This window comes from Lepisosteus oculatus, chromosome 15 (assembly GCF_040954835.1).
Source record: "Lepisosteus oculatus isolate fLepOcu1 chromosome 15, fLepOcu1.hap2, whole genome shotgun sequence".
In the NCBI taxonomy this organism is placed as follows: domain Eukaryota; kingdom Metazoa; phylum Chordata; class Actinopteri; order Semionotiformes; family Lepisosteidae; genus Lepisosteus; species Lepisosteus oculatus.
Genome location: NC_090710.1, coordinates 33599890 through 33617384, shown reverse-complemented (window position 1 = coordinate 33617384; position 17495 = coordinate 33599890). Strand labels below are relative to the sequence as shown.

Genomic DNA, 17495 nt, shown 5'->3' with positions numbered 1-17495 from the left:
CAATATTATAATCTGTGGGACATACTTTGGAGAAAAGCATCATCCATATTTCCTTAAATACACTTAATCATCCATCCATCTTCTAACCACTTCATCCAATTCAGGGTCGTGGGGGAGCTGGAGCCTATGGATGGGACACCAGTCCATCGCAGAGCGCACACAGACACACACTCACACCAGGGCCAATCTTCCCAGAAGCCAATTAACCTCCCAGTATGTGTTTGGGCTGCTGGAAAAAACCCAGGCAAACGTGGGGAGAACATACACACTCTGCAGACAGCAGCCCAGGTAGGAAATTGAAAACAGGGTCTCTGCTCTGTGAGGTAGCAAAGCACTAGTGCAGCACTCTGCCCCTAATTATACTGATAAGCCTTGTTAATTACCCTTTCCAGCAACAGTACAATTCTAGCTCCAAACTGTGGAAATAGTAATTTAAACAAATTTAAATAATTTAAAAGTGAACAAGAAGACCATGCTTTGAGTTTAATTAATTTGTTACGCAGCAATACTTAAAGCAGAGTATAGTGAAGAAATCATATATTCAATAAATTGAAAACATTAAAGGTTCTGCTGTGCACTTATGATTACTACTGGTCATCTTTAAATAACATCAAAACATTACATGCATGTTTTCCTTATCTTTAACAAAGTATTTCAAAATACAATATATTTATAGGCTGTAATATATAGGCTCATATTAGAGACTAGACACAATACAATTTTCTTTTCCATTTTCTCTTTTCCAGTTCTAATATACTGCCTCAAAACAGAATACCACCAACACAGTTTAATATAAACATTTCAACTAAAGTTTTAACTTAGATCTTGTGAATAACTGTGTAAGGTGAAAAATGTCTTTAAGCAGTTTGGGAGACACAAAATGCATACTGTACTGTAGATCTGTCCATTAAATAATGAGATACAATGCATTTTTTGCAACATTGGTTATTGATTTTTATTACATAAGGCATCTCACAAGACATTTGATTGACAAAGAATTAAGATGCACTGATTTTACTAAATCAATCCAGCAAATTATCATATAAAATACTGTATATGCAGCAATAAATAATGGTAAACTTCTTTTTTAACAGTACCACCACCATGATTTATTTTATGATGAAAACAGAAAATTGTCACTTATTTTTATGCTTCAGCTTTTTATACCATTCAGGAGCCTCTTTATTTGTCTGGAAAAAAAACCAGAAAGAGCTTCAGTTAATTCATTCAACAGTAAAGTGCATAATGAACTCTCTCAAAAAAGCAGTCTGACAAAACATTTCAGTGTAAATGCCAAAGAAAAGTCATAAGCATACCAGACTGAACAGCCAATCACAGTTTACTTTGTTCATCTTTCATCATTAAAACAAAGAATTACCAAATATCTGATGTTCAGAAACCATTCTAAGCACTTTTGCTTTTAGCAAAAAATTCAACAAATATTTTCCAACCATGTGAAAACACTCAGGGAAGAGTCTATTATTATTATTCCACATAGTTTGACTGACTACATAAAAGCAATAATAAAAAAAAAAACACTTCTTTGATCTTTTAATGTAAGATAATGTTTAACTTTCTTGAGAATTAAGTGTAAAATGTGTGTAATACTTACAAACAAAGTTGGTTTTGGTTTGAGAATATTCTCTTCTTCCTCTGTGTTAATGAGACCTTCTGGTCTGTATATCGCTGTTCTTCTGGTTTCTTCATTTTGAGGATGAGCCGCCCCTTCACCATAGTGTTTTTGATGCATATTAATCAGAACTTGTTTCATTATAGCCAATTCCTGTTAAATAAAATGGAAATAATGAGAAAGTCACTTTATAGCAAAGCAAAGTTAATTTTGAATTACACAAGATATTCCACCAAGCATTCTTTTTATTAGCATTTTGACTCAAAGTATTTTTGGGTTCAGTGTTATCATATTGTTCCACTAATCATTGTATATAGATGGAAAATTAAATTTATTTCACCTGTAATTTGGATGCACACATACATTTATGAATGGAAGTAAGGCCTAGAGTATTATAAAACAAACCTTCTGCCTCTAGTAACTCAAACAGCTAGTGAACTATAATCCTGTACAAGGACCGATAATCCCGACAACAAGTAACTGTTGAGGAAGTTTCCTACTGTATGTAGCACATGGTGAAAAGAGAATCTGAGATTCAGAATACTTATCAAATATGTCACCAAACTAAAATGAAAATAAAAAATAAAAGACAGTTAAAACAGAGCATAGCACTCTGCGGGTCCTTTAACAATGGTTTCAGAGAGACTTTATTCCTATTAAAATCTAAAAACATAAATCCAGATGAGTGGACAGAGAAAATCTCCTCTTAAACGTGTCAAATATCAGTCAATGAATCAGACATACACACACAAAACAAGGAATAATCAACTTCAGGGCAATTAAGCCATCAGATCCTCTACTTTGAAGATGAGGACTAAAACAAATGTATTTTATTATGGAAATAAAGAAATCTGATTCTCAGAGTTTTTGTTCCCTTTATCATTCTTTAACTGTTTCAGAGATGACTAAAGAAAATACTATGAGGCCTCAGAATAGGCGAAACCACCGGTTTGGCAGGGCACAGCCCACTAATTAATGGGTTATTTTGAGCACTTTTTCTTCAAGAACACCAGAAAACATTTGTCTGTGTCTAAAGACTTGAATTGTTACAACAGCTCTCAAAGACAACTGCACTAAAACCTTCTATAGAAGCTTGAAGGTTGTGTACATTTAAGATTACATTCAAACTTAAGTAAATGTCCACTATTTTATGTACTTGTCACGTAAAAAATGACATTTTGCAAAAAGTTAAATAAAATTGGTGGGACCTACATTAAAACATAGAATCGTAATTTGTCCATTTTAAAAACAGAGGAACGTCCGTGATTTCCCAAATGTCCACACATCTCTATACACAAACCCCTAACCCTACAATTCAGTTGTGCTCACAAACTTAGACTGGTTTTCAACTGGAGTGTTTTTAAGTGAATAGCTTACAACAAACCAAAAAAATTATCATCCCAACAAAGCTATCCAGATGATGCACAGGGGTCAAGAGACATTAACACTTATTTAGACCTTTCCTTTATTAATGGAGGTCTATGAAAATGCCTACATGCTGCTTCAATCTGAATGAAGGTTGTCCCTCTGAGTGCCACTCAGCTGGCTTTGAGAAACAGCGAGGTGGATACAGCATTTCTGACCAGGCCCAACCGCTATTTAATACCTCCCGCACACTGAATTTATAATAGGAACGCAACGGCAACTCTTAAAAAGAGAGGCATTACGTTTGTTTTTTTTAAAAGGTCCATATCCTTGCTTTGTTAACATTAACAACAGAATTCTGTGGCAATCTTACAAACGCATTGTTCATAAACATAGGAAAGGCATCACCAAAACTTCAGACGTGTCTTCAGCAGAATGAGTCGAGGTCATTTAATATTTTTATTTATCTCCCCTGGCCATATGTGCTGGCATGTAAAAAGCTCAACTGCGGTGCAGCTGTCTACGAGGACTGCATGCTTTATGCCAACATGCTGCTAGAAGTTGTGAAGTCGGCAAAGATGATGCCAAGGAGATGCATTGAGGGAATGTTTTGATGAAAATAACTCAAACATCCATTGCAAACTATGCGTCTTCAATTCACAAATACTTCTGCAGTTCAGACATTTTGTTGTCATTCAAGTGCGCTATATAAACGATTAAGTGTACTTTTTAAAAATAAATTGAATGTAAAAACCAGGAAGATATCTGAATAATTATTCATCTGTAATATATTAAGGCCTTTTAAAAATATTAGAACTTCTTTTTCAAATTATTAAAAATCAGAATGACAGTAACTTCCCTTGGTTTTGAACTACTGATGAAAACAATCCACCAAATGAAAATTAGCCAAATGATGTCAGAAATGATTAAGGATTAAAATCCAAAACATTCTTTAAAAAAATGAAACAGTGAACGGTGCTTGTGTATGATGTTAGTACGAAGGAAGACTGAGATTGAAAGGGATTTTTAACAATATATCTTCAGAACGAACACCAACTTGGCAGAGCTTCTTTAGTGAGGCATTCCCATTAGGTCAGCATTAAACTCACAATAGCAGACATTTAATTTCAGCATTAAACAATAGAAGACATTGCTCAATATTTTTCTATAATAATGTTTTGAAAAAAAAAACTTAGCCCTGCATATTTGATTACTTGTTCCCAGTTTCCAGCCTTTAATCTACTTGTAGTTTTCAATGAAATAGCATTGTCTTATTACTTTAGAATTGTTTTAAAATAGGGGCAGCACAGTAGCGCAGTGTTTAGTATTGCTGCCTCGCAGAGCTGGGGCCCTGGGTTCAACTGCAGACCTGGGCTGCTGTCTGTAAGGAGTTTGTACAGTATGTTCTCCCCCTGTTTGCATGGGTTTCCTCACACACTCCAAAAACATGCTGATCGGTTAATTGGCTTCTGGGGATACTGGATCTGGTGTGAGTGTATGAGTGTCTGTGTGTGCCCTGCGATGGACTGCATTGAGTCCAGGTTGTATCCTGCCTTGCGCCTACTGCTGGCCAGGTTACACTCTGGTGCCCCCTGAGATGCACTGGATAAAGAGGTTTAGAAAATGAATGGATGTTTTAGAATGTTGATTCAGTAGTCAAAAAGTAAAACAATGCACAAAACAACTCTTAATGCATGAAAACAAAGATCAAGTATTAAATACCACTTGCAGCAAGTTCTGTTTGATTGGCATTCATTATGGTGCACTAAATTCTTCAATTCTATGACTTAAACAGCAGTTTGAGTGGGAGGACATAATCATACAATTTGTGCCTAACATCTGAGGAAAGAAGTTGTAAAAAGCCCAACCCATATTATATGGACAGTATAATAAAAACAATCTTTCAATACTATGCTGTGTGTCAAGTGTAAACAAATACAAGAGCTTCTTATAGATTTCAGGATATGAAATATAATTAACATAGACCTAGACCACCTCAAGCGCTAAAGCATGAGGTCAATTTTCATGGCCAGATGGTATCTTTACAAAATCCTCTTAACCTGTCTTTCAAGATGTTCAAAATGAAATACAGTTGCATGTTTAGTTTTTTTATTTTCCTCAACTTTTAAATTTTCAAGTTGCGAATTTAATGCATAACATTGTTGAAACGCTCAAATGGTGGGTTCAAATCTCAGGTAGGGAGTGACATACTTGTACGCTTTAGCAAGGTACTTAACCCAGATTGCTCCAATTAACCTAGCTGTATAAATGGGTACATTTATATGTAATACATTTGTATGTAAAAATGTGATTTGAAACTTTGTAGGTTGCTCTGGGTAAAGCTGTCAGCCAAATAAATTAAGCATATAGGAAAGTTTACAAATGTGAATTCATTTGGAGGACCTAGCTAACTCAGTAACTACTGCCTTACTGATCAGAGAATCTCATCTAACCATTTCCTGAAAGAAACCAGGGTTGAATGATCTTCACCCTCAACATGGGCAGTTAGCTTGTTCCAGATCCCACAAAACATTGTGAAAAAGTGCTTCCTGTTCTGTTTTAAACCCACTTTCCCCACATACTCCACTTGTGCCCTCTGGTTCTCCTTTCACTGCTGATTCTGAAGATATTGGTTGGGTTTACTTTATCAATGCCTTCGAGTATTTTTGAATACTGGAATCAGTAGTCTTATCTGTTCAAAATTAACTGTTCCTTTATCCTGCAAGACATTTTAGAACCAGGAATGTATCTGGTGGCTCTTCTCCGGACTGAATCTAGAGCACCAATTTTTTTGTAACGTTGTGACTGGAATTACACATTATTCTACATGAGGTATTCATTGCACACTTTTAACATAAGATCATGCGATTTAATTTCTTCAAAGACTTTTAACTGCACATCGTAATGCTGTTTGCCTTTATATTTTTCCCTAGATTTACTTCTCAAGACAATGACATTTCAACACAAACAGCCTTTTTTATAAGTAGTTTCTTCAAGCTACATGTTTCTCATCTTACGTTTACAGTTTATGGTTTTGCCACTTTCATGTAATGGTCTGCACTGGCCTTCATTAAACGTCATCTGCCAGATGTCTGTTGAGTCTTTCTCAAAATCTAAAAAGTTCAATAAGAACTACCCTTCCTAAATTGATTTTGACAGTGCTCTAGAATCTAGAATCAAGAGTGTGATATGCACGATACTCTAGTTTAGCTCTAATTATAATTTCTAAAAACTTGTAGTAGAATAAGATTTGACTATGACTATGCAGTTCAGTTTTGTCACACATTTTATGGACTGGGTACTACATTAGCAAATTGCCAATGAATTGGCATGACCATTTTTCTGGGAGACTATGAGAAGACTTTTGTTAATAGACTTTGGAAAACATCTTTCTTTACATTTGGTAGAATGCCACCAGGCCTAGGAGATTGGGTTATTTGCCTCTTCTATGCTAATATTATTTAATACAGAACTTTGTCTATCCTCTGCTTAAAGACATGTTACCAATTTCTTGCTTAGCAAACTCCTAAAAGAAATATGTATTTATTATATCAGCCATTTCCCCTTAGACATGCTTTAGTTTATCCTTTACTGTTGTTTCCTGCTAAAACACTGAAACAAAATGCTGTTTAAGCCTCCACCACAATACACGTTTCTAACTCTCTTGGACTTTTTAATATCTCATTCACCTGTTCATTCCCCTTCACCAATCCATTATTTTCATTTTCTTTAAGTGGATTCAGTTTATTATTGGATATACTTTATAACCCTTAGAACTTCTACTTTCTTGACTTGGATTTACCTGTGTTCTGTTTTATGCTTTTATCAGAATAACTTTTAAACCGATTCCATAAATTCTCTATTGGTTCCTCATTCTATGAGAAACTCTAATTCTTTCAGCATCCTTTTTCATGAGGATTTAAACCCTTATTCTGGACTCTACCTGAACTATTTCAGAATAAATTTAAAAGCAAACAAGACTGTGATCACAGATTCTCTCACCTCCATTTTTCTTACTGTATCAATACAGACTTACCCTCTTGTAGACCTTCTGACAAACGGAGTAAGACAGAGGTCGCTAACCGTGTCTGCAATTTCAGTATCAGCTGCTGATGTCCCTACTGGTTTTTCTAAATCTATGCGAGGCAAATCTCCCATGACAACCACTTTTTAGTTTCCACATATGTTCCTTGTTTCATTGTATAACACTGCATTATAATTGTTAAAATACCTAATTTTATTTACTGTATGGGTAGTCAAATGGATATGGGGTGCTTTTATTTAATACATATATACAATAAGTCATTTTAAATATTCAATATAAAAAGTGAGCTGTGCAAGAAGCAGAGTAATAAACATTAAGCATAATTCAGTGTAATGTAACTTGAACATATTGGATACAGTTTTACAGAAGTCCATGTGTTTGCCCAGCAGTCAAATGGGGACAAAGCCAAAAGCACATAAGGGATAATTACACCAGCACTTTTCTTAGTATTCAGAGGCTTCCCTTTGAACAGCTCATATTAGTTTTGAAAGGAATGCGAGTTTCATGACATTCAGAAACAAGAGAACCTCCCACTGTCAGTTCAATTATCTTTTTTAAGGGACTATGTTTTCTGGAAAACCTCAATGTTTTGTAATGCACTGACTGATTATGGTTTTACTTAACATTACTTCTTACAAATATAAATATAACAGACATCATCTACCTGTTTTAGAACTGACAAACTGAAAGCACATAACTCACTGGCTTGTTTGATAACTGTACACACTACTGTATATATATATATTACATATATACTGTAATATTAATAAATATTTTTAAATTTTATGTTGCAGTTCATGTGTCAAGAGAAGCTTCTAGGGAAGCTGTGAAATAGGTGAATGATCAAAGGTGCAGATCTGTCTGCAATGAAAATCTCTGTACGGAAAATACATTTTCTCCACTTAAACATAGAACTGGAAAATTAGATGTAGCTTATTTGTGAGTTTAAAAGGAAGAGCAAAACAAAAAAACAAAACTCTCCTGAAGTGATCAGGAGTAATTAAAACTAATTTTAGTAAAAAAAAGTACCCGGATGCTTTTCTTTGCTTTGGTTATACATGGCAGCAACAATAATGTGTTTTGCACATCCTGAAAAACAGGTTTTGAGGATTCTAAATAGCCACCTCCTGGTCACTAAAACTGACCTTTAAAATCCTGCTTGAGGGCATACAAGTAATGTTTTGCAAAAAGCTGAAAATCACTTTTTTCAGCTTTTTCAGTTTTTCTCTTAACTCTTTACATTTTCAAAACAAAAGAATAATTAAAAAATACAAAAATACAAGTAAAAATGTTTAACACTCGGAGATCACAACAAAACAACTATAAAGATATTCCGATTTGTTCTTCAAAAATGGCAATTAAACAAATTCAAATAATTACATTTTAAATAGTACAGAGGAAACAAAATAAATTAAAGTTGTATATTCTTTTAAAATTTCAGTAGTCTGTTTTCAAAATGAAAATAATTAAAAATATAGCCAGTCTAAAGTTCAGTTTTAGCAACATCTTACTAAAATGTAACGGTATCAATCTCTCATGTAATGTACCCTTCATAGCAATTATTTCCCCTAGCTTTCCCACCAACCTGTATGTGAAAAGAAGATTAAGCAAAATACAACATCCAAACATGACCTTTTTCAATAGGTGTTTACAAGAATAGTTTAAAACACAAAAAAGTAAAAAAACGTTCACAAACTGCAATATATAAAACTCTAACTTTATTGTAGACAGCACAGAAAGCAGAACAGCTGCCAATTTGATCAAACCTTTTCATCAGACTGATGAAATTGTCAAAATGTCAAATGTCAATTTTAAATGTCAGAATGATTTTTCACTAATGTAGTGTGCAGGACCTTCTTCTTAATCTTCTTTTATGAAAAATTAGAAAATAGGGAACTATAAAAACGTGACAGTCAAACAGAGCTCGCTTTTATACATGAAAACACACTAGACACCTATGTTATTGAGAATGTTTACCTCACGGTGATTAAGAAGTCTTTCTAAATCTGCCACCATATTATTCTTGATGTTCTGCAGAGCCCTGTTCTCTTTGTTTAAGGTTCTGAAATAAAAGAAAACCCAGATCCCTCAGATTTTTTTGAATTATGAGTAGGCTCTGTTATAAAGAATTCAAATAAATGGATACCAATGGATATCCCCAAATAAACTACTTAAATCACACATGCATACAACAAAAAAACAAGCAATGGAAATTATAATATGTCTTGTCATTTCCATGTACACAGTACAGAGTACACAGTGGGGGCTCTATAAAGTATCTGCAATGTTATCTAGCTACTTAGTTTAGTCACTGCAAGTACAGGCTATTCTAAGCATTACACTTCTCAGTACATAGGTCCTTAATTTACCTTGTGTGGCCATTATGTGCTGTTAAAAAACCTGTTCTTTACCCTGAGGATGACTCAATGCACAAGCTGTAACAGCAAACTGTGAGGTAACCAGCTTGCGTGCCGTGGTTTAGAGATCGAAAGATTTCTTTGTGGTTACTCAGTGGTTTTAAAAGACTTTCATACTCCCACTCACAGCACTGAATAAGAAGTATTGTCGTTAGGATTTAATTAAGGAAATGGAAATACTGCAATGATAAAGGAGTGCACTGGTGGCTTAATAGATTATAAAATGAAGCTGGTATAAAACTGAGAAGAAAAGTTAGCTATTATATTTGCTCTACGGTTATAAGAGTTCACCTTCAACAGATTTGTCATCTTGAGGGAAAACATAAGCAAGGGAATAGCTCATAATGATTTCATTAATAATAATGAGTTATTAGGGTTTTGTTTTTTTAGGTTTGCATAAGTCAAATTATCCACCTTACCAAGTCTAAAACAGGCATATGACATTTTCTCACACCTAAAGAAGGCTTCACAGCCGAAACACTGTGTTTTCTCTTCTCTTTTCAGCATGGAATAAACCTATTGTTTATTTTCTCATTATTATGCTTTTAGGATTTTAATACAACAAAAACAATCTATGACTAGATATAAAACTGTGAAAAAAGTTTTCTGCTAAGGCTCTGTCCAAATAAGATGTTTAAACTAATTGTCATCTTGTAACTGGGCTAAAACTGCAAAACTACATTTAATTCTGTAGAGGAAAAACAAGACTAGACCACCCTAGGGTTGGTGAAGTTGCTTAAACAACAGCGTTTTACACATGAAAATTATCTATAAAGTATGACAAAATATGATAAAATAGTTTTGTGTGGGTGCTCAGCGCTGAATTAGAACAATCTGAATAGGCTTCTTATCTTTGGTTACACATTGTGAATGGGGTCATGAAGGAAATCAGGTTTATTGTTTGCATTCTTAGCGCTCCGTCACAATAACGTGTCACTAGAGTTTTTCTAAACTGAGGTATTTAATATTATTAAAAATTTCTATTTCTATTTCTATTGAAATTTATTTTATGTTTAGGAATGGATGTAAATTAATCTGGGCTTGGACTAATAAATGGATATGACAATGATATGGAGCTTATTATTGTTGTGAAAAACATGTTTAAGGTTCTCATGCTTTTTGTGGGAATGCAAACAGGTTAAAACGTTTTTTTTTTCCCCAAAAGTAGTATACTTATTGAAAACATGGATTACCACTGTTTATACAGCCATTTATCTTGAAGGATTACACTTTTAGAAGAAAAAAACTTTTAAACAGACGTGCATTAAAACATTACTGCAAGAAGGATGCAATATCAAGATTTACTTGAACAGACTTCCCATTTCACATAGGCTTCATGGGAATTTTTTGGCTACTAACTTAGAAGTAATCTAACTTCTAAATAAGCAGGTAGCTGTAGATATCACAAAATCCCCTTATTTCTTTTGCAGTTTTTTAAATACAAAAACTCAGAAGAGTGGAGAGTTGTAAAAATGAAAACTCTTGCTTACAAGTACAGAAGAGTACTACATTGCTGGAGGAGCGAAAAAAATAACTGAGGGATTTAGAAAAGTGAAGAGAATGGAAACATAGAAGCGTACCTGGCATCATTCTCCAGCTGTGAGATGCGTTCTTCCAGCGTGTGTATCTGGTCGTCTCTGTGACGAACAGCCTCTATCAAGTAGCTGTAAGGCTGCTGGGTCTGTTTTAGGAGGGAATTGGCTCTCTCCACCTAGAAGTGCACAAATAAATATAACAAATTAATGAAAACCATTAATGCCACTGAGTTACACATATCTCTTTCTAGCATTCTCGTTTAGTTACACCCAATACCCATAGCAACTGAAATGTGCAAATTACACACTTTCTTTTACATTGTGTTGTAGATTGACAAAATACAGGGCCTTGTCAAGGTCCAGTATATTTTCACCACACATCACCATCTGTATTCTGGACACAGATGTATGAAAAAGTTTGGTCAAATTGCATGTTTCACAGAATCTCTTAGTGAAAAGAGGTTAACACAACCACAGCTCTCTTCTCAACAGCTCTTATACAGATTTTAAAAAAAAAGTGAATGTGGAATGCACAAAAGTTTAGGCAACCTGTCAGTCAGTACTTAGTAACACCTCCCTTGGTAGAAATCACAGGTTCCAAATGTTTCTTGTAGCCAGCTAAGAGTCTTTTGATTCTTGATTTAGGACTTTTTTCTGTTTAGATTTTCATTCATGCCTCTACGCGTGTAAGATCTCCCCACTGATTTTATATACTATTCAACTCTGGGGACTGCGAAGGCCATTCCAAAACCTTCACCTTTCGTTCCTGTAAATACTTCATGGTTCAATCTGGGGTATGTTTTGGATTGTCGTCTTGTTCCTCCATCTTTTCTGGCTGTGACCAAAAAGTTAAATTTTGTTTCATCAGTCCACAGCACTTTGTACCTAAAAGCTTCTGGCTTACCTAAATATTGTTTTGCGTTGATGATGTTGCCTTTTGTGACAAGGTCATAGGATAGGTTTCCTTTTGACAACTCTACCATGTGGTTCATTCTTGTGTAAGTAACTCTATACTGTGGACCATTTTTCCATTGTCAGCTATGTAGCCATGTAGGTTCTGTTTGCATATCTGACCCGTTTACAGGCCGGTTTGTCTGAGATTTTTCTTTCTTCCAGATTTTGCCTTGACTTGGACAATTCCACTTAACTTCCATTTTATAATGACGTTTCTCACAGTGGAAGTTCTAAGCTGGAAGCATTTAGATATATGTTACAGAGTAAATTAACTTTATTTTCAAGTCCTCAGTCAGCTGCGAAGAGGAGCCCATCATTGTTGGGGAGTAGGCACGACATCCTGAGAGGTCAGAAGGGCCAGAGTATTCATCTGGCTTATTTTAAGGCCTAAGTCAAACAAGTTTAGAACAAAAATGTATAAATGAATCAAATAAACTTTTGCACATTCCACATTCACTGGAAATAAATAGTAATTGTGCATTAAAATGTGCAGAAATATGTAATTTAGTGAAACATGCAATTTGACCAGGGGTGTCCAAGCTATTGCATACAGCTATCTTAAAATCAGAAGCATTTTGATAGATTCCAGCACAATCAATTTAAAGGTAAGAAGTTTTAAGACCTTCACTAAATGTCTGGATCCTTTCCTTTGCAAATGCCAAACAAACATCTACAGTTTAAAATAACTGCTGGTTTATGGATGCAACACTGAGCAAACAGTGTTTTCAGTGGCACTTTTAGCAGATTGTTTATAATTTACTACAGTACCGATAATAGTTCAGTTTATAAAATTAGCCTTTATATTCGAAACCTGAGTAATGCTGAGGTTTTTCACAGTCTGGGTAAAAGTACAAACAAGCACAAATTTTATTAGACAGCACACTATAACTTAATAACAAATGGAATATTATGTCTTAATGTCCAGAGGAATTTATCTGCCATTATCACTTCATGCTAGAGGAAAGCTGTGATAAATTGTTATAGCGAGCAATAAATTGGTTTAGATCAAGGTACATACAAGATTCCTAGTTGTTTCCATGTTCTTTATTTCTTTATAACCAGTCAAACTATTGTAAAAAAATAAAGACACACATCTTTACTCTGAGTTGGCACAGCCTTTGGTTTCACTACCTTTAAATAAAATTCTCATTGGCAAAAATGTTTTTTTTATCCGTATTCTAACATTTCGCTATTGCAAAGCTGAAGCAATGACCAAACACATTTACTTCAAGCATTTTAAGTTCACGGACAGCAAAGAGCTTTTCTGCTTTATTAAAAATCAATCTGCAAATTTACTTGGACTTTTTTTTTATTTACTACTTATAATTACATTTCAAAACAATGCCTGCCAAGCTATTTTATTGTAAGGCAGTGTTTTGCCCTTTGCAGCTTCCACTATTACAGCACATAAAGGTTAGAGATAAAAAAGACCTTCAAAATAATCAATTGCTGACCTTTCTTTAGCCTTATTCAGCTTTCTTCAGGTAACTATTTTCTAAATGTTTAAAGGTACTCTAAAAGTCTAATAAAAATAGGATACTCTCCAAGTATAAATACAAAACCCTCCAGATTCAGAACATAGATGAAACAGATACAACAAACATGAGACATACATCAATACATTATCAGAAAATATATATGTAATGACACTATCATTAATAGCAGCATGTAAAGGAAATTTGTATGTTTCATAAATACAATCCTAAAAAACAAAGTGTCAATTTATTTCACACCTCTGTAATTAGTATTATTTAAATCCTCCAGGCATGGAATACTGACAAGATACCTCAAGGAGTGTGCTATGAAGTTTCGTTGTGATGGATTTTCTACAAAGGAATACATATACCTGTGCTTAAATATAACCTTCTTGTATTCCAGAATTCAATTATTATAAAAATGACTTTGCTTTATTATGATTAAAGCATAAGATTTTAATATTTTTAGGACAGACATGAACTAATCCGTATCTCTATATCTACATGCAATGTTTTTTTTGTTCCTATTTCATGTGTATGAATACACTTGAAGGGCACTACATTACAGATCAGATAAGATCACTTTATTGGCCATATACAATTTCTTGCATTAGGAATTTGTCTTTTAACAGACCCCAGCTTGCTCTCCATGAGACACACAGACAGGGAGAGAAGCTTGGAGTCAGAGCGCAGGGTCAGCCATTTATACGGCACCCCTGGAGCAGCTGGGGTTAAGGGCCTTGCTCAGGGGCCCAAAGGAGTAGGATTCCTCTGCCGGCCACAGGATTTGAACCGGCAACCTCCGCCCATCTCTTATCTACATTACATACCCTTATATATATAATATATATTATATATAGATATTATATATGTGAGCATAGGTGAGCATAGGTGAGATTGCCCTAGCAGCACAAACCAGAATTAGTTTTGCCTGAAAAAGCCTACAATTTATCCATTCCAATATTATTTGGTATCATCACTAATATACCCCACGTGAGAGCTACAGACTAACGTAACAAACCACAAGAGCTCAATTCATTCCATGTAGCTTTCGGCATGTATTCTGCTTTCTATTTTGGCAGCTGACACATTCTAAAACTTACTTAGGAGGCTGAACAACTAAATGAAGGGGAGGGAATGATTTATAATTCGATTTATTATTATGTTTATTATACTTGTGGTTTGTGTTACATTTTCAAATTGTGTAGTAATTCCAAACTTCCAATCTAACAGACAGGACAGGTATGCATGCCAAATATTCTTTGACTGGTGCCAATATGAAACAGAAGCAGTTCAGCATTCACATCATCAAACAGATCAGAAAGCAGGAGAGCCCACTGTTTCAGGCAAACAAAAACAAAGATTGACCTTTTGAATACAAGGTAGAAAGGTCAGCAAAATGTATTGAAATCTCCCGATGCCACAACCACTATGTTTCCCAATACCCTGGTGTTAAGAAAAACAGCTGCTAAAGTGCGCAATTAAAGTAACATTTTCAATTTAAAAGCTTCTAAATCACAAATGCTTTAAGCAATTTCTCAGATTTAATTAAATCCCTTAATAAATTACAGTTTATAATCGTGTACAGGGTTCATGGTTACTTTGAAGCCTTTCCAAAAGAGCAGTACAGGGAAAGCAAGTAGAGAAAAAACATTAAGCAACATTATCACCAGAGTTTAATTTGCAATTGACAATGTGCCGGTGAAGAAACAAGAGAGATTGGATAAATTAGAGGAAACCAAGGTACTGGGCCTCTACCTGATGACTTTACTGTATGTTCTGAGGTTATATAACACCAGTGTCTTGCCCATAACTCTTTTGATGTATTTTCATTTCATTTTCATTGACAATAACAGGCTAACAAGTTAAACATTTTAATCATTAATTTCACATACAATAATCTAATGCTATGAAGTCTTCTCTGTTGTTGGAAAACTTCCACTCTGATGGACTTTTTGTTGGGTCTGCAGAGTTTCAGAATTCAGCTGCATGATCTCCCACATGTCAACGTGACAGAGGCGACATCACTCCTAAGGCACAACGCAGGGGCGTGTTCAGGGTGCAGGCGGAGCGACATGTTGCTTTAGCAACCACAGCTGCCCCGGCTGATTGAGGCTGAGTCGCCGCTTGAAGCCCTTGAAGATGCACTGAGCTCCTCCCAGAGGGGCGAGCAGAACCTTCCAGCGACAGTCCCGGAGGGGTTTGTGACTGAGCATAGGACCACATTTTACATTCATTTTCTTTTTCTTTTCGCTTATTCCACTGTGCATCTCCACCAGGACGGGCTGAGACCTCTTTTTGTTGTGGCCTTGCTCTCCCTGTTCGACAGGGTGTACAGCGGCACATTTTCTTTAACATCACACCAGGGCCCCCACCCCCTCAGGCAGGGCGTTTACAAATACTGGTGCTCACTGCGGCTCTTCCCATTCCACACCGTTACACTCCCACAAAACCTAGGCACTGCAGAGCTTTGCTGCGGCCAGTTTCTGGCTCAGTAGAGCTTGCCGCTGAGCCCTGGTAGAGGCAGAGCCGAGCTACATGCTCCATGTTTACCCATGCATAACCATATTAACAAAGATGTATCAATTTACTTAAAGGATCAATTTCTCATCTTTTCCATTATTAAAATAAAACTGATTGAAATGCATTTTTGCTTTAATGAAGGAACGAACAGGTGTGTAACCTGATCAAGGTACGTTTTGGCTCAAATCAGAAGAGTAATCTTGTGTTAGCTAGATTTTAGGAGCACCTAGCACTACCCTTTCAAACAACTTTCAATGTATCTGAAGAAATGTGTTGTTGAGTGTATGAGCATGCAACATTGGAATGCAGAATCCATCCCATATCAATCACATTCAATTCAATTGTAAAAATACCAGATGCAGCTAAGTGTATCAAGCATCTAGCGCTGGAGCACGTTACCCACCCTTTCATGCCCACCTTCTTCTCTGGTGTCAGGGAGCCTAACTTTCAACATGTCACTCAGCCTAGATGAGTTTCCTCCATATATGCCTTGGGTGTTTGGTCTGATGAACTTCCAATTGTCCAGAAGTCCAAATGCTTGTTAGAAGTGCATTTTCTTACCGCGATTCATTCACTTCCTGAACCAGCCGACGCTGCCCAATTCTCCTTTTCCACAGCAGTGCCATTAGCTGGCGTATCGTCATTAGTTTGAACCACATGAGCAGCACGCCTCACACCTACCACCTGCCAGGAGCTCCGGGCTTTGTCCGTTTCTTTTTTGTTTCAGCACCGGCTCAGATTTTAGAGGAAAACGTTTTAAAGGTTTTTTTTTTCCCCCAATGGAGGTTTGACATCAGTCTGCCGCTCCATTCTATTTAATGCTGCAAAACTGACTACAACTGTGTAAATAAATTCCACACTGGCAGCATGCACAGCTAATTGCGAGGCTCCTTGTCTTGTCTTGGTTTTTATACTTTAAGTTTATTTTTAAGGCATCTTTGAATCTCAAACACGAATGTTAGTTTGACTATGCTTTTCTTAGACATATGTGAGCTGAGCTCGGAACAAATCAATCACAGGTTAGCACATTTTTGGATTGAAACATATGATCAAATGCACAATTTTAAATTTCAATTTCTGAAAAAAAGATTCTGCACCCTCAGGTACATCTAGGCTTAAGGCTATGCTTTCTCTCTTTGATCTCCTTGTAAGGAAATTGTGCACTTTCCTTCTCCAACAACAGATCTTTCTGTGTTATCTAAGCCAGCCCCTGGAGGAAACTGCTACTGATGAAATGTCTTTATTTAAAGTTATTCTTAAATGGGAAGAGCAATAGCGTTTGTAACACTCTACAAAGTCACTGAATGGGTTACCTCTTTAGAAAGCTCTTGAGCCCGAGCTGTCTGTCGCTCCATATCTCTCCTCAGTAAGGTGTTCTGTTTCTCGAGCTGTAGTAATCTCCTGGCTAGGTGAACACTACAGCAAAATAAAAACAAACTGCTCAATTAACTTGGGCAGAAATCAAGTTGGGCAGAAAGCAAAATCTCAAACTTATTTCAAGATATGTTACAAAAAATCATGCATTCTTAGATATAGCTAATGTGTCAGCAA

General features: G+C 35.7%; 1 protein-coding gene across 3 annotated transcripts in view; it reads right to left on the bottom strand.

Annotated features, from left to right (window-relative positions):
• Positions 1–527: 527 nt before the first annotated feature.
• pibf1 (progesterone immunomodulatory binding factor 1) overlaps positions 528–17495 on the bottom strand; it is a 44314-nt gene continuing 27346 nt past the window's right edge. For all 3 annotated transcript variants that reach the window (XM_015364501.2, XM_015364502.2, XM_006639383.3), the window contains exons 14-18: positions 17258–17360; positions 11038–11168; positions 9018–9102; positions 1613–1783; positions 528–1190 (exon numbers count right to left, since the gene is read on the bottom strand). In XM_015364501.2, coding sequence (XP_015219987.2) covers positions 1137–1190; positions 1613–1783; positions 9018–9102; positions 11038–11168; positions 17258–17360 — 544 coding nt within the window. In that variant the 3' untranslated portion in view covers positions 528–1136. The remainder of the gene's footprint in view (positions 1191–1612; positions 1784–9017; positions 9103–11037; positions 11169–17257; positions 17361–17495) is intronic.